This window comes from Dama dama, chromosome 20, assembly GCF_033118175.1.
Source record: "Dama dama isolate Ldn47 chromosome 20, ASM3311817v1, whole genome shotgun sequence".
Lineage (NCBI taxonomy): Eukaryota > Metazoa > Chordata > Mammalia > Artiodactyla > Cervidae > Dama > Dama dama.
This window is the reverse complement of record NC_083700.1, coordinates 44598229-44617074: the sequence shown is the minus strand read 5'-3', so window position 1 is coordinate 44617074 and position 18846 is coordinate 44598229. Positions and strand designations below refer to the sequence as shown.

At 36.4% G+C, this 18846-nt stretch overlaps 1 protein-coding gene across 2 annotated transcripts in view; it reads left to right on the top strand.

Moving 5' to 3' along the window:
* SNX7 (sorting nexin 7) overlaps positions 1-18846 on the top strand; it is a 107821-nt gene that overhangs the window by 26725 nt on the left and 62250 nt on the right. For both annotated transcript variants that reach the window (XM_061121312.1, XM_061121313.1), the window contains exons 2-5: positions 4747-4929; positions 11842-11952; positions 12309-12473; positions 14649-14847. In XM_061121312.1, coding sequence (XP_060977295.1) covers positions 4747-4929; positions 11842-11952; positions 12309-12473; positions 14649-14847 — 658 coding nt within the window. The remainder of the gene's footprint in view (positions 1-4746; positions 4930-11841; positions 11953-12308; positions 12474-14648; positions 14848-18846) is intronic.

The window sequence follows — 18846 nt, the reverse complement described above, 5'->3', positions numbered from 1 at the left end:
ACAAATTTTAACGATCCATTTCTCCTGAAAAGCATCAACCACAAAAGGTTAAATGGAGTTCTTTTTGGTTAATTACTTCTTTGGATCTTCTCAAACACTTATTTTCTTCCCTTATTCATGTCCAAATGTAAATCTTTTAAGTATCGTCAGTGTATTTTCTTTCCTTTTTCTTTGAAGTGAATATAAAACTCTTTGAACAGTCAGTTTTATTGAGGTTTCAAGAATGTTTCTAAGTGATTCATAGTAATTTAAATCTTTCTACTGAAATCTTGGAGGTTGCTAAATTTCAGCCTGTAATTTTCTTCCTTTGCTAGATATTGAAGCATATTTTTATGACACCACACTACACTCATTGGAATTGTGAGCCTTTGTAAATTCATGCAGATCTTTCCCACGCTACAAAAGGATGCATTTTAAGCAGAAGAAATAGAATGCTAAATTATGTAGTAGGTAAAAGAAGTGGGTTGTGGTAAGTCAAGAGGGTGACTGCAAAGAATGCCAAAGCACATGGTTGTATGCACTGTCAGTGAAATTTAAAGCACATTTGCCCATCAAATTAAAATTTGTCAGCTTAGAAAACTATTATTTATATGAAATGAATATTGAGAGAGATTTTTGTACTTGCTGATAGCATGTTTATTTGGAACCTCTAAATTCTGTTGTAATAACTGCTTAGTATTCCATTGTGTTATCATCCCATAATTTTGACAATCCCATTTTCTTGTGATTCTGGGCATATTTTTAAATTTCCTTTTTAACTATACAATTTTGATGAGTTCAGAAAAAAAAAATCCTACAATTAAATGTGTAATCCAAGGTCTTCTGCCAAAATGGCCCTAGATACTCTTTTAACTTATTACAATAGTTCTTACTGTTTATGAACACATTAGATACAGTGTTGACTCTCAACAATTAAAAATCATTTTGCAAAATAATACACATTTATTTTAGAATATTTGTAAACATAGAAACTCAGACAGGAAAATATTAAACTCAAGAGGAATCCCAACACTTGAAATAACTTCTGTTAACTTTTTGGTATAATTTCCAAGTTCCTGAGCACATGCATATTATGAGTTGCTCTTTGTTACTTTTCCTTTCATACCCTCTGGCCCCCCTCTGTCATAAACACATAAGCCCACATGCATGCATTAGAATCTAGTTAAATACAAATTTTATAAGCTGCTGCTTTCTCTTAATAACATACTGTGAACCTTTTCCCAAGTTTCTGTATATTGTTCTAATACATTAATCACTTTATTGTATTCTGTTACATGGATAGACTTTATTGTATTCTATCATAGGGATATACTGTAATTTATCTCACTGAACTTTTGTTGCAAGACATTTATTATCTCCGTGTTTTTTGTGTGTCTGATCAACCCAACTGTGATTTGTTTTCTATTCCTTGGTCTAAATCATGTCTAACATGCATATATTTTCTAGCATTTATATCTTATATTTATAAGTACCAGTCTCCTCTTAAAGGAACCAGAGCTCTTTGAATAAATGTCTGATCCCATGACTGAAGGTAGGGAAAATAAGTATAAGGTGAATCTGAAATATCTTAATATGCCTGAAAATAAAGTGCTCAAGGAGTAATGAAGACATCAAAAACACACAGATGCCAGTTTTAAGGGACTCCTACTAGGCAAGTTTTGGATACTTAGAGCATTACAATGAATTATATTAGTGAATTATAATCCACTGAGTAAAGTAGGTCTCTGAGTCTATACTCATAATTAATTGGCTAAATAAATACTCTTCATCCTCCTTAGTAGGAAATCTACTGATAATATCAAAATTGAAAAACTAGAAAAAGAGTATATCTGTTATTTTGAAATAAAGAATGTAGCAAGGAACAAATATAGCTAAGAGTTCTGAATTTAATTCTAAGGAGTATGAAGTGGTAATAGCAATACCAGAACATGGGATGCTGCATTTTTATTTTTAATTTGTTACATTTTAAGCCTTGTCGAATGATTTGACTTTTGAAAACAATGAATATATTTTTTAATTTTGAAATAATTTCAGACTTGAAGTCTTGCAAGAATGCCACAAAGAATCTAGGTCTGTTGGTTGTTTACCATTTCCCAACATTTGCTTTCTGCCTCTGTAAATTGAGTAAATTGGAAACATATTTTATTTCTCATAATTAAATCTCTGTGTATTTTTGAAAACAGGGACACTCTCCTACATAGTTACAGTGTAAGTATCTTAATCAGGAAATTAACATTGACATAATACTATTAATATATTCTAATCCACAGACCCTTTCAAAACTTTCCAGTTGTACCGAAGATAGCTCTTAGAGAGGAAAAAAACAAAGATTCTCAAAGGTTCTCCTCCTTTGGTACAGAATTCAGTCTAAGATCATGTGTTGCCTGGTGGTTGTCTCTTAGATGGTTGTCAGCAGTCTGGAACGTTTCGTCCTCTTTTTTTTCTGTCATGGTATTAGCATGTCTCCTCTTCTCAAACATACTAATGCTTTTCTTCCTACTATCTTAGTCTAACTATATCACCATTTTTAGTTAAATTTGGGATTAAGAACAATTTATTTTTATTCACTGTCAAGGGTTGTGATGACTTGTGATTTTACATTTTCATTCTTTACATTTTGTTTTCCTTAGAGTTCATCATTCATTCATTTATTCATGTTTTTAAGCCCCTCCCTTTCTCCCTGTCTTGTTTTCTCTTCCTTTTCACTTTTTTTGCATCAATCATATTTGATTTACAAAGTCTAACATGGCATGCTTCCTTTCATTTTGCTTAGATGTAGCAGATATTCTGTCAGTCTCCTTCTTTCCTTCTTTTCCTCTTTCTCTTTCCTTCCTCCCTCTCTTATTATTTCCTCTTTGTAACCTTGCCTTCTTGAAGTCTTTCAACTCCTGTCTGTATAGGTTGTTCTCTAAATCTGCTGCAAAGCTGTCAACCTGGGACATTCTTCCACTGTCATCTAAGGAATTTCCTTTAATTCTCTTCTCTGTTGAATCTCTTACTTTTAGATCCTATTTCTTCTTTCTTGGTATATGCCCTTATTTTGGAAAAGCGAAGTCTTCTAAAGAATGGATGCATGGGAAGTCAGATTTTGAAATCTTTCACACCAGAAATGGCTTTATTTTTCCTGTATACTTGAATGACTGTTTTTTCTGGGTATAAATAGCTCTATGTAGAAAATATTTTCCTCTAAAAATTTTGAAGATACTAATTTATTATCATTTTGAGAAATCTGAAGGCATTCTGATTCCTGATGTTCCTGTTGTATTTTGCCTGTTTATATTCTTTCTGGAATTTAGGCTTTCCTAAATTTTTTCCCTAAGCTTTTAGGAATTAAAAAACCTCTACAATTATGAAATGTCATGGTAATGGAAGCTTGTGGGAGCATTCCCCACCCCACCACTGTGTTGTTCATTTTGAAGAGGTCTGATAAACCCTGTCAATCTGGAAATACTTCAGTTTGGACTTACCTTCTTCATTTTCTGGAATTATTTTCACTCAGGTTCTATCTGCCTGGATCCTTTAATTTTTAAAAATATCTTCTTTTCCTTCTCATGTTCTTTTGGTCCAGTTTAGTTCCTGAGTTCTATCTTTGGAACTTTCTGTTGAGTTTTTATCCTTTCGTCATATTTCAGCTTTCATAAGCCTCCTTTTTTTTTGGTTTCTCTGCTGTTCTCTGAATTCTTAAAAAATATAACACCTGTTTTCATTTATGAGTTTGATATCATTCTTCCCTCTCATGCTTTCCTCTGTTGGTAAAGCATTCTATTCTCTGTTCTGTCTGCCTCTCGTATTCTCTTTGTGAATCTTTCGCCTCAGAGCCTGCCCACATGTTGAGATATTTGCTGGTTCCTGCACCAGGTAACGAAAAGCCAAGTAGACAGTAGCGTGTTGCCAGGAAGGGGCTTCCCTGTGGGATTAGCATGCAGAGGCTTGGCTGATTCCCCAGGGCACTGCGGCTGTCAGTTTTTTCTTGGAATGGTCAGCTAAGAGAGGAAATCTCCAACTATTATGTGCAGTTTTCCATCTTGCTGCCCCTTTCTTGGGGCCAAATGACGGGAAAGGACTGGATATCTTTCCATCTAGTATGTAAGACACTCCCTGTCTCTCCCTCCACCCTACCTGGTGTCCTTGAAATCAGAGGCACTCCGGTAAATTTCCAGTTTTCTGCAAAACTGGGAACGATAAGTCACCTGATTGCATGGGGTATGTGAGGGAATCTGAGGTGCCAACTCTCTTTTCTTTTGTGAGCTTTTCAGCCAGTCCTCTCATTTAGCTCTCCCAGCGTTCTGTGTCCACAGGTTTCTGGTGCCTCTGCTTCTCGAGTCTATATGTGATCCTCTGTCATCAGTATGCCTCCTTCTTCCCAGTTAACCATCCTATCCTAGGTTTACTTTAGCTGTTTTTTTTTTTTTTTTTAGTGGTAGCTTTTCAGTTACCACTCAACCATCAGAGTTCCAGTCTCCAAAAGATAGTTTACTTCATACTTAGCTTATTTTTTTACTTTGAGGGTTTGTACCTTTTTATGATTTTTGTCTTGTTTTTTGTTTGTTTCTTTACTGTCATTTTTAAAGTGGGATTTTGTGAGGAAACAGAAATAAACATATATTTCCACATACTTTATTTAAGCAGGAGTCCAGCTATCCTTTTTGTTCTTGACATATTTGATTAGTATTTGTGGCGTCTAAGAAAAAGAGGATTTCAACTCTTTTCCCCCTAAACATTAATTTTTGAATGTTTTATTCATAGGATGCCTCATTGATGGACATGAATTCCTTCAGCCCTCTGATGCCGACATCCCCTTTATCAATGATAAACCAAGTCAAGTTTGAAGATGAGCCAGATTTGAAAGATCTTTTTATTACAGTCGATGAACCTGAAAGCCATGTTACTACAATTGAAACTTTTATTACTTATAGGATTATTACTAAGGTAAGTATTTAGTGAACATTTTCTTGACCATACTTGCTTCTTTGAACTTTTAGAACTACTTTTTGTTCACTTTGACACTCAAGTTAGAGAATTTTAGCAGAATTAAGTACTGGTCTTTCAGCCATTTTGAATAAGACATTGCATCTTATCTATCTGTCACTTATCCTATATGAATTTGGATTAACTTGGGTACCAGTCACTTGTATTTTAGCAGTTGTGCTTCTTAAAATAGGAACATTTTAATGTTTTGGTTTAAAGATTATAAAGAAACATATCTGGGAAAGAACTTTTGCTAATAAAGAAAACAACTGGTTCAAAACGTAACTCAGTATTCTATATTCACATTTCTTCTGAAGATTACCAAAAATTTTTTTCATTTGTTTTCCAAATAAGAGCATATGGTGGGATTTCCCTGGTGGTCCAGTGGTTAAGAAACCGCCTTCCAGTGCAGAGGGACATAGGTTCAATCCCTGGCCAGGGAACTAGGATCCCACATGCTGTGGGGCACCGAGGCCCATGCGCTGCAACTAGAGAGCCCGTGTACCACAGCAAAGACCCAGCAAAGCCAAAAAGAAAAAAAAAAAGCAAATGGTTACTTTATTTCTTTATCTTATATATGAGATGCTTTTAGGTGTTGAGTGATGCAAAGGCAGAACAGATCTGGAACCCAAGTCTCCTTAATCCTCAGACAAGGCTCTGTGAAATGACAGCTTACACTAACAAAACAGCCAAATAGTATAATCTTTTTTGCAATTATAATCTTTGTGTAACAGCAGCCTTTAAGAATTCTGTTTATAAGTTATAACATTTTGTTTGTGAATTCTCACTCTCTGACTCTGGAAGTGCATGCCTTTTGCAGCTGAAAATCTTTTGGACCCTCCACATACCATCACTTCTTTTAGTACGGCCTGCTAATTATGTTGCACTAAGATGTGTGTATCTCAGCTCTTCACTCAGATTCTTAAAATCTTCCCTTGACTCCTCATTTCCTACAGAATAAGGTGCAGACTCCTTTGTATGACATTCAGAGACCCACTCAGTCTGGAGTCAGCCTGCTATATACGACTCGCCTCTTACTGCCTACTTTTAATGCCCCTACTCTTCACTCGCATAGAACTACCTCTTTTTTCTGAATATTCTAGGGTATTTCTTGCTGTCATAACTTTGCATATGCTGCTTCTTCTGTCTGATATGCCCTTCCCACTTTCAGACAGAAGAACTACTGTTTATTTTTCAAGATGCAATTCGAAACGATGCTCACCCTCTCTGCTCCCACAAGCTAAAAATCCTCTTTCTACTGTTTGCTCACACTGTTCTAACTGAACTCCTAAAGAAAATAAGATATGACAGTGCAGCAAAGAAATGAAAAGCCTAGGCCTAATCCTTCTAAGCCTCGGGTTTTTTTTTTTTTTTTAATCTTTGAAACTGAACTGAAAATAGGACCTGGTTTTGTACAGTTGCTGTAAGAATTCATTTAGGATGGGTACTCAATGTGAAACCCTTAACAGGGTGCCTGACACATGATAAGTGTTCAGTATTTGCTACCTGCTTGTGTGTATGTCAGTAACACGTGTGGTTTTTATTTATTCCCACTGAGTCTGTGAGCTTCTCAAGGCAGGTAATTGTATCTTAAATTATCCATAATTGTGAACACAGTCCTTGGGATGTAGCACCTAAGTCATTTAACCTTTTGGTGAGTGGGTGAGTGAAGACATTTATGGTGTCAGACCCTGTCGAAAGGCTACAGAGCAGGACAGCGTGAAGTAGAACCTTCTTGTCACCTTTTCTTGCTGTTTAATTAAGCTCTGTGTGCTGGTTAACTGGTTTGGAAATAAGACAATAACACTAACCTAACAGGATCTTTGTGAATATTCCGTGTGTTACTACAGACACACTGCTAAGAGCAGAGCCATATTTCTCCTGTTACTGCTATTATAATCGTAATCATCCATTTTCATTATCCTTTCTAGCAAAGATTTTGTGACTGAATGATTTCCCCCTCATTTATTTCTTGCAGCAAGGCACTTTATAAGCCATCCTATGGATTTCATTCTGATCAGACATACTATTCTTAGGAGTTATCTGTATTGCATCATGCTTTAAATGTGCTGCTTTTATGGTAGTAGTAGTGATAGTGAGAATATTATAGTGTGTTAAACTGACTTTTATTGTGGGACTGCTTTGTGCCAGGCAATGTTGTAACCACTTGACACGTATTAATATTAACTCATCTGATGCTTACAACAATTCTAGATCTTATGATTTAGCCCCATTTTGTGGGTGAGGACACTGAAACTTAAAACTTGCCAAAGGTTACACAACATAGTCATTAGCTGAGCTAAGATTTAAATCTAGACAGTTTATTTTTATACCATATAGAGAGCTTCCCTAGTGGCTCAACAGTAAAGAATCCGACTGCAGTGCAGGTAATGCAGGCTCAATCCCTGGGGCAGGAAGATCCCCTGGAGAAGGAAATGGCAACCCACTCCAGTATCCTTGCCTGGGAAATCCCATGGACAGAGGAGCCTGACAGGCTCCAGTCCACGGGGTCACAAAGAGTTAGACATGACTTAATAACAACAGTAACAACAAAACTATTTAGATTTTCATTATACTTTTGTGCATCTGTATGTGATTGTGGCAGACTATCTTTCAGCTTAACTGTTATAAAGTACGTCCCTTTGTTATACATTTGGTTAATTTTACTGCATCCAATGGCCACAGGACTTGAAAAGGTCAGTTTTCATTCCAATCCCAAAGAAAGATAATGCTCAAATTATGCTCAAACTACCGCACAATTGCACTCATCTCACATGCTAGTAAAGTAATGCTTAAAATTCTCCAAGCCAGGCTTCAACAATATGTGAACCGGGAACTTCCAGATGTTCAAGCTGGTTTTAGAGAAGGCAGAGGAACCAGAGATCAAATTGCCAACATCCGCTGGATCATCAAAAAAGCAAGAGAGTTTCAGAAAAACATCTATTTCCGCTTTATTGACTATGCCAAAGCCTTTGACTGTGTGGATCACAATAAACTGGAAAATTCTGAAAGAGATGGGAATACCAGACCACCTGACCTGCCTCTTGAGAAACCTGTATGCAGGTCAGGAAGCAACAGTTAGAACTGGACATGGAACAACAGACTGGTTCCAAATAGGAAAAGGAGTCCGTCAAGGCTGTATATTGTCACCCTGCTCATTTAACTTATATGCAGAGTACGTCATGAGAAACGCTGAGCTGGATGAAGCACAAGCTGGAATCAAGATTGCCGGGAGAAATATCAATATCCTCAGATATGCAGATGATACCACCCTTATGACAAAAAGTGAAGAAGAACTAAAGAGCCTCTTGATGAAAGTGAAAGAGGAGAGTGAAAAAGTTGGCTTAAAGCTCAACATTCAGAAAACGAAGATCATGGCATCTGGTCCCATCACCTCATGGGAAATAGATGGGGAAACAGTGGAAACAGTGGCAGACTTTATTTTTTTGGTCTTCAAAATCACTGCAGATGGTGACTGCAGCCGTGAAATTGAAAGACGCTTACTCCGTGGCAAGAAAGTTATGACCAACCTAGACAGCATATTAAAAAGCAGAGACATTACTTTGCCAAGAAAGGTCCATCTAGTCAAGGCTATGGTTTTTCCAGTAATCATGTATGGATGGTAGAGTTGGACTATAAAGAAAGCTGAGCGCAGAAGAATTGATGTTTTTGAACTGTGGTGTTGGAGAAGATTCTTGAGAGTCCCTTGGACTGCAAGGAGATCCAACCAGTCCATCCTAAGGGAAATCAGTCCTGGCTGTTGGAATGACTGATGTTAAAAGTCAAACTCCAGTATTTTGGCCACCTGATGCGAAGAGCTGACTCATTTGAAGAGACTCTGATGTTGGGAAAGATTGAGGGCAGGGGGAGAAGGGGATGACAGAGGATGAGATGATTGGATGGCATCACTGGCTCAATGGACATGGGTTTGAGTAAAATCCGGGAGTTAGTGATGGACAGGGAGGCGTGGTGTGCTGCAGTTCATGGGGTCACAAAGAGTTGGACATGACTGAGCAACTGAACTGAACTGAGTTTATAAACTGTACCCATATATACTAAAATATGTATTACAGATACAAGAATATAAACTTTTAGTAGATGTATATTGCATTAGCAAATAGTCTTTTCTTTGTTGTTTACTTAGTATCACTTATTTACTGATATATTTATTAAAGTTCTATTGAGTGCCAGTTATGTTTCAGGCACCATGTTGTATGTTGAGACTATGTCAGTGATTGAGACAGACCCTCTGCCTTCGTGGAGTTTTCAGTATGGGGGGGCATGGCGTTGACAATGGATATTAAACAATTGTATGTCTTATTAGTTAATTATAGTTATAAATATTGTGACAGAAAAATACAGAATTTTATGAGCATCACAGCAGGTACTCCATCTAATTAGGAGATTCAAGGATGGCTACCCTGGGAAAGTTTTCGTTTTATAAACATTTATATTCATAGACACTAGGATCATAAGGATAAATGCACATACTCTTGTGCCTACATGTACACTGGCAGTCCCTACTTAGGATTACTTAAGAGTACCATGACTGTAAATAATTGTATCAGGAAGCCCACGTTCCTGGCATCCCCTTATGAGAAATGACCCTAATTCTCCAGGTTGAAATATCCAAAGTAACTGCTCTGAAGAAATACTTTCAGTTTCAGAGATATAGAGATGTGCCTTGCCTTAGGACATGTGGGAGTAAGAACTCAAGAGGTTTAATAAAGGTTTGCCCTCTCACATCCTCATCATGAAGACAAACTCATAAATGCCTGCCGGCTTGTGTCAGTAGTTGGTGATTAAAGTATATTCTTGATTCTAAATTCATTTGCCTCAGAAAAATAGTTTTCTAAATCCTCAGATTTTAGAGTAACTATTTGCCCATGACTGAAGGTCAGTATTGGCTAAATAAATGCATTTTGAGGTATAGTCTTTTAGTCCTAAACTTCAAGTACCCAGGCTCTTATGGTCAGACATGAAAAATTTAACACCATTTATGGTTTACCTTCCATGGGAAAATGTATTCTAGACTAGAAAAGAGATAATGCTCCCAAACAATAGGAAAATTTGATGACAAATTTCCAACTTAGAAAGGATTTGTGTTCTAAAAAGTTGTTTTGGAGGACAAATAATATGTAACTTATAACCCTTTAGAAGTCCAATGAAGTCTTGCAGTAGGAAGAACAAATGCACTCTCCTTAAGGTTTGTACTTATTCTCTTCTTTCTTCTCTTTATTGTGGTATGTTAGAGAACTCTTAAGTCACTGGCAGGGTGATGAGGACAGAAGCAACCAATTATTTGACTTGATTTTATATCTTCCTGTTTCTGGAATTTATACAAGTTTCTTTTGTGTCAACTTGAAGTTTTGGGAATTCTTAAGGACATGTAATGTTCAGTCTTATTTTAACTTCACAGTGTTTGAGTGTTTTTATTGTTAATTATGGCGACTTATTTTTTCTTGGAAATTGGTAGTTAACCTGTACACATGTACCTGGTATGAATAGGTGTCAGTGAGTATTGTTTAACGAGTTACTTTAACCATGTTTTGTCTATATGTGTATGTATGCATGTGTGTGTATTTGCCTATATATGTACACATACCAACTTGTATATATATTGTTAAACTGTGTTTCCACTAGATTTAGTTGGCCTATTTTTACCACTTCCACAATTTGTACCATTTTGCATAATAGATTTTGTAGTTTTTTTTGAACATGTAGTTCCTTAGACTTCTGCATCTCATTTACCTCTACTTTTTCCCACTAAAAAGGGAGTGTTTTGCTAAGATATATTTTATGATATTCTAAACATTCACTTTATGAGAATAAACCTTGGCAAGTGTAGCTTTTGTGAACTTTATTTTATGACAATTAAGATTGCATCTTATTTTGACTTGAACTGCTTAATTTTATAATTGTGTTCATCTGTGTGGGTGATTGATATTTCTGGTGAGTGTGAAATAATGTAATGTGTTATTTATTCCATATTTACTCCTCCAGGAAAATCTCAAACAATATTCCTGTATAATTTTCTTAAAAACGATTTAAGTGACTTTTTTTCTTATAAGAGGTGAGTGTGCATTGTCTAAGCTATTTTTGTGTTTGGCTTGTAATTCAGGTAATAGAGGTGAGGTTGATATTGTGCCCATGTTCTTCTTGTCATATGTGTTGGAATAGATTCTGGTTTGTTGAGAACAGATATTTAATGTGTTTGCTTAACTTTTAGGAGTTTAGGCATATAGTTCAAAATTCCTTGAGAAATGACAGAAAGATTTGCTTTTCACATTAAATTCCCATTAATAACATTTTTAAACAGTGGTAAAATCACTCTGGTTAATGTTAGAATTTTCAAATACTAAAAGCAAATTTTAGCAAAGCAATTCATTTGAGCATATTCCAAGGAAACATTTTTTTTCTCAGTTATGTTCAGGTTATTTTTCCAAGTTGCAAAAATAGGACTTTCCTCAAATTCTGAATTTTGATCATCTTGAGAAATGAAATATATTGGAAACCTAAAGTCAGAACACACTTTCTTGTTAGCAAGAAAGTCATGCCAAAGATAATAGTAGTTAAAATCTTGTGGAAGACAGATGGTGGCTCTGAGACAGATTTTTCAGTTTGGATTTTAAATTTGAGCGTGATGTTTGCTTTCTTTCTGGGAATACTGGAAAGTTTGCTTTGTTGCTTCTGCTACATGAATTGATGACTGCAAAAGAAAAAAAAAAAATGTACAGGCTGACAAACACTGAATAATTAGAATTTGTTAGTTTTTCTTAGAGACCCATTTATTTCAGAATGTCTAAAATAACATTAGGCAAATGTCTTCTGTCTTATATTGCATGTGCTGTTATTTTTTCCTACTTTCTTCAGACATCTCGTGGGGAATTTGACTCCAGTGAATTTGAAGTTAGGAGACGTTATCAAGATTTCCTTTGGTTGAAAGAAAAACTTGAAGAAGCACACCCAACTCTGATTATTCCAGTACGTTTACATTTTTTTTTTTTTTTTTTTCACGGAATAGCTGCCATTTTGTCTTGTGAATCATTAGAATGTCTTAACACCCAATTTCAGACCTTTGATTCAGTGCAATTCATTTCTCTGAGAAACATTTGTTTTTAAACTTTTCAATCTATGTACAGATTTGTTGTTTTAAACTATTGTAATGTGTTAAGTTTTTCTGGTATTTGGCTCTAGCATTGTGAATTTTGAAAAATTATTTTTATAAGAAATGATCACATGTTCAAATAGTCTTCCAAAAAGAAAAAGTGTAGAATTCCTTATAATCCTGTGCCACAAAATGCTTAGATACCTTTTAATTTTTTTTTTTTTTGCCCTAGCCATTGCCAGAAAAGTTTATAGTGAAAGGAATGGTGGAACGCTTTAATGATGACTTCATTGAGACTCGCAGGAAGGCATTGCACAAATTTTTGAACAGAATTGCTGATCATCCGACTCTGACATTTAATGAAGACTTTAAAATTTTTCTTACTGCAGAAGCTTGGGTAAAAAATTTTAATTTATACTCATATAATCCTTCAGTATTTGTACATGTAGTAGGTTGTATACTCCTCTATTTACCTTTTTAAATCAGGTAGTAGTAACCTTGAATTAATATGGAGTTTTAAACATTTAAGAAATATCCTTCAGATACAACCCTGTATCAGGTCTACATACGAACATTATGAAAATAATATACCTTTCTCACATATACATCCTCATATTTCTCTTGGTAGCTGATATATTTTTTAAACTGCCTGGGTACTCCTTGCATATAGCTAACACTGAAAATATAAAAACATTTTAAAATTGACACTGTTTTGAGTAGTAATGAGTCAGAGTTTTTCAAGTTAAAAGTTTTTTATTAATAGATGGATGGATGAATGGATTAATAGATAATATATATAGTTTTCTTACTTTTCCTTCAATTACCTAATTTTAGAGGATCTAATTTCTAATACAGATTCCTTTTATATTCCTTTTGTTTTTTTTCTTTCCTTCTATTAAGATTTAATTCACCATGAAAGACGATAGGTAGGACAGACGGTCAATATCAAATACTTAATGACCAATGTTGAGTTTTCTGTCTCTCAGTTGTTGCCAAAGTGTTGAAGCTAAAGAAGTGATTCATCTCAATTTTGACAGTACTTGGTGTCTGGAAGCCCTGTGTGACTTATGTGAGAAGAATTTGTGGCCTGACTCCAGACCCTTAGAAGCTGTTAGAAACATTCTCTACAGTCAGCAGTTGCAGTAACAGCTTGCTAGTTGTGACTTGTGCTCTTTCTGATAATATTTACTCTATCAAATGATGCAGTAGCCCTCCTGAATAGACGTACTGCCTGGTCAAGGGTGGCATTTGTTATTATATTCTTTGCACACAAAATCATACTGACTTGGAAATTAACAAGTTTATATGTTATTTTGGGTAAGACCTTCAAGAAAGAAGATCTTATAAAGATAATATATTATTTAATATTTGGGTGACTATTACATAATATTGTTTTTATCTATAGATCTGGTAGTCAGCATTGTTATTTATAGATTTTTGTACCTGTGTGAATGTTTATGTTACACTTTGACATTGTTACTCTTCAGTAACAATGCTGACTGCCAAATCCACAGATAAAAATATTATTATGTATTATTTATCCAGATATTAAATAACACATTATCTTTTCCAGATCATCTTTGATCTCAAACCTATGTTTGAGTAAGTGCTGTACCCATTGTCAGAATCCCTTGTCCTTCTTGGTGTTCTTTTTCAGTAGGCCATACTTCTGTGTGGTGTATCCGTTTATAACATTTCTACTTTGCAAATCTGTAGCTGACTCTCCTAAATTAACTGTGAACCATCTATTACATATTTTATTAAAAATCTTTCTCCAAAGACAGCCAGTCAGTTGAGAAAGTATAACAGTTTATCCAGTTAAGTTGGTTGCAGAGCTATGGTCAGGGAGTTTATTTCCCAACTATTCCAGTGACTTTAAGAAAGCAGAGGCAGTTAGTGCTTAGCAATGAAGCCCTTGGGGTCAGACCGCCAGGACTTCAATCCCTACCCACCAATTCATTGCTCTTGGACCTTGAGCAAGCTTCTTTAGCCTTCCTTTGCTTCTGTTTTCTTCTGTACAATGAGGATAATAATAGAACCTGTTTCACTGTGTTGTTGTGAGTGATGTATATAAACATGCAGGTATAGTGCCAATAACATTAAGCTCTTCATAAATGCTAGCCATTATTATAACTAAAGGATTAACAAAGTTTCCCAATTTTTCTTCCTAGGGAGTAGCTTAGACCCTGAGAGGTATTTTTCTCAATCATTTTTCTAAATTCCTGTTAATAAAATACAGGTTTCATCTCATATCATTCTTCGTATCTTCTCCAGTATCTTTGTAAGTGCAGTTCCCTCTGTTATACCTTGCTGATTGAAGGATCTGAGAAAACATGATTACATGTTTTACAGGAGCACTTTGGAAAGGAATGTTATCTGGGAGACTGAGACTTAGAGAAAAGACTGTGTGCCCTAACTCATCTGCTTCAAATTAACATGAAATAAAAAAGATGTATATGGAACCTTTTTATCATCTTTATTCTTCCAATTAGATTTCTTTTTTTGTTGTTGGATCTTAGAATATCATTGTTTGCTTCATCACTGATGTTTTATTTTTTTTTTTTGTTCCTAGGAATTCTCTTCTCACAAGAAGCAAGGGCCTGGATTACTCAGCAGGATGGGACAGTCAGTCAGAGCGGTTGCATTGTCAATGAGAGGAGTTAAAAGTCGCCCTGAGGAGTTCATGGAAATGAATAACTTCATTGAAATATTTAGCCAGAAAATAAATTTGATAGATAAAATATCTCAGAGAATCTACAAGGAAGAACGGGGTATGTAGAACTGCTGAACTGTGATCTCAAAGTTGTTGCATTTCTGATGAATCTTTTCCATTTGCTGGTGTGGTAAGGCAGCATCAACTTAGCATTTCTTTTCGGTCACTCTTAGGATTTCTGTCTCTGCTTACAGTGCCCATCTGTTATTGCATGCTGTTTACTGTATCTAATTAGGGCCCTTAGCATATTCATCATAGTTGTTTTAAAATCATGCTCTCATTCCAGCATCTCTGCCACATCTGGTTCTGATGCTTGCTCTCTCTTTAAATTGTGTTTTTTGCCTTTTAGTATGTCTTGTAATTTTTTTCCCCGCTGGTAGCCAGACATGATGTACTCATAAAAGTGAACAGGCCTTTAGTAATGTGGTGGCGAGGTGTGGGGAGGAGAAGCTTTCTGGAGACCTGTGGTTAGGTCTCAGTCCTTTCATGAGTCTGTGCCTCTGGACCACTGTGAGCCTCATAGAAGTTCAGGGTTTTTGCTTCCCCCTCTTAGTTGAGACAGGATGACCAGGGTGGGCTCAAGTTAGGTGTTTCCCTTCCTCCAGCTCAACTGTGCTTAGGCGCTCAGTCGTGTCTGACTCTTTGTGACCCCATGAACTGTCGCCCACCAGGCTCCTCTGTCCATGGGGATTCTCCAGGCAAGAATACTGGAGTGCGTTGCCTTGCTCTCCTCCAGGGGATCTTCCCAACCAGGGATCGACCCCAGGTCTCCAACATTGCAGGCAGGTTCTTTGCCCACTGAGCCATCCAGGGAAGCTACCAGGTCAGTTAGGCTCTGATAATACCCCAGCAGGTTATACTCTGGGTAACCAGTTTCCCACGAGGGAAGGCCTTGTTAAGAAGAACCCTGGCCATTAGGTAGAGTACCCTGGTTATTACAAAATGGCTTATTTTCTCACCTCCTGCAGGAAGCAGAAGTAATTTTTACCTAATATTTACTGTGCAGGCTTTTGGAGGTAAATCTCACAATATTGTGGGATTTCACCCATGGCTGGGTTTCTCTGGAGTTTTTAACTCCTTGAATTGTCCATACTAAGACTCCAGCAGTTCATCATTGACAGTTTCAGTTTCCCAACCTGGGCATTGGCTGGGCATTCCTCTCTCTTTCTTCTTTTTAAAAATTTTTATTGGAGTATACCCAGGTATGCCAGTGGTAAAGAACCCACCTGCCAATGCAGGAGACATAAGAGATGCAGTTTCAATCCCTGGGTTGGGATGATCCCCCAGAGGAGAAAATGGCAACCCATTCCAGTATTCTTGCCTGGAGAATCTGATGGACAGAGGAGCTTGGAAAGCTACGGACCCTGGGGCTGTAGAGTCAGACATGACTGGCATGACATAACACACAAGGGCTTCCTAGGTGGCATTAGTGGTGAAGAACCTGCCTGCCAATGGAGGAGATGTAAGAGACCTGACCCAGGTTTGATCCCTGGGTTGGGACAATCCCCTGGAGGAGGAAATGGCACCCTGCCCCACTATTCTTGCCTTCTTATCTGGAGAATCCCATGGACAGAGGAACCTGGCAGGCTACAGTCCATGGAGTTGCATTGAGTAGGACATGACTGAGCACACACGCACATTCTTATTTCCATTTATAAGTAATAGGGATAAAGAGCTTAATATTTTGGGTGCAGTCAGTCTCAAATGTTCAACATGGACCATCATTTTAATCAAAGAAGTGATGTTTCAGGAAATAGGGTTTCCACATTTACTTGGGCGGGGGGCGAGGGAGGAGGTTCAGGAACACTATATTAGACCTGTCCAAGCAATGGCAGAGAGATTTAAAATAGATCTCTTTTCCTATTTCAAGTTAGATTTTATTTCGTGATTCTCTGAATTCTATAAATTCTATGATGAGTTTTTGCTAATTTTTTAAAATTGCATTCACCTACCTTTAAAATAGATGGCGAAGTCTGACAATAATTTGATTTATGCCTTTTTGGTCTGTCTTTGTATTTACCATTTGTAATTTTAAAAAAATCTAGAAGATAATTGTTTTAACTAGGTTCAGTGATTCCAATTCTATTCAGTGAATTCTTGATGGATAGTTAAGTGGTATGGCAATTCAAAGAGACCTCTGGAAACTCTTGACATTTAAGAGTTTTATAGAATATCAAATATCATCATTATGTGTTATATTTACTGGTGCAAGGGACTAGTTTTCAAATCTCTGATCTGCTCTAGTATTTGTGAAATTCTCAAAAGGAAACTGGGTTTTTGTGGTGGGCTTTATAAATTTGAGCTCTCAGTTTCAAGGAGTGGAGGCACACTGGCACAAATTTAAGGGATTTCTTGGTATTTCAAATGTAAAGCTCATTTATCAAGATTTCATTTAAAATGATGGTGTGTTTTTTATTTTGGAGTTCTGGGAGTCTAAGATATATAAGGCATTTCTTTCATATTTAAATCATGAAGAATTTGGTTATCATAATGAGTCATTTCTCTTTTGACTTGCTTTTTATTCTATTTTTTTTTTTCTGTGACTTTGTTTTGTGTTCCCTAATTAGGCAAATTTGTATTGACCACATCATGTGCTAACGTTTTGTGCTAAAGATTGAAGGAGGGTTAAAATAGTAGCTGTCCCTGAGTTCACAGTCTAGTTGGGGAAACAGATATATTAACAGACAAATTACAGTGCAGCTCATTAAGTGTTTCCATACAGATGCAATTTGAGTGCTATATAACCACAGTTTAGAATTTCAAGGAAGCTCTTTATATTAAAATAAATACTTCACATGGTAAACAACATACTTTGATATATGCAGAAATTAAGAAAAGAAATAAAGGAGAATGTTTTCTTTTCTAGAAATATCGGGGCCTCCCTCGTGGCTCAGACAGTAAAGAATCTACCTGCAATGCAGGAGACCCAGGTTCGGTCCAAAGGGAAGATCCCCTGGAGAAGGGATAGTGTCACATGGCCATTATCTAAAATAAAAGATAGGCCTAGATCAGGAGGATGTGATTTGTAAGGATTCTGCTGCTGCTGCTGCTGCTGCTAAGTCACTTCAGTCGTGTCCGACTCTGTGCGACCCCATAGACGGCAGCCCACCAGGCTCCCCCGTCCCTGGGATTCTCCAGGCAAGAACACTGGAGTGGGTTGTCATTTCCTTCTCCAATGCATGAAAGGGAAAAGTGAAAGTAAAGTTGGTCAGTCATGTCTAACTCTTCGCGACCCCATGGACTGCAGCCTACCAGGCTCCTCCGTCCATGGGATTTTCCAGGCAAGAGTACTGGAGTGGGGTGCCATTGCCTCCTCTGTGGAAGGATCCTAGTGGTTGTCAAACCTAGTATCTTCCTTAGGTGATAACTAGTATTTCTATTGTTTTTAAATTTTTAAAGTCTTTTTTACTTTACCTGATCATATAAACTTTTGAAAAATTTAATAGTTTAGTAAAAAAGTTTAATTTAGAGCAATATGACATATTTCAACTAACTCCAATGACTAGTAAGATGATTAAATATAGAGAAATTAATTATACTTATGTGGATATTAGACCAAAAATTCTCACTATTCATACATCCTCTACCATAAAAGCCATCTGTCATTAAACATTGATAGTGTGAAAGCAAATGTATAAAAATATTCAGATTTTAATATGAAATCCAAATTTTTGGATAAATGGATTATCAAGGACTGAATAGTCTTTTGTTCATTCTTTCATTGATACATTATGTATTAGGCTTTGAGATTAAAAAAATAATGACTTTGCCCTATTTTAATGAGCATATGGCCTCAGAGTATGTGAGTTATGCAAGCAGTTATAATAGAGTGAGATAATAGTATTAAATTATGATAGGCTTTAATAGAACTATAAAATTATGACACTCATTGAGGACAAAGCATCTACGAATCCTTTGGAACAGAAACAGAAGAGATTTACTTGTGTTACGACTTAAAGTGTTAGAAGTAGTTTGTCAGACGATAGAAATGGTAGAGGGCAACTAAAAGACATATGCAGTGTTTAACTTAGGAGAAATCATGATATTCATGAATGAG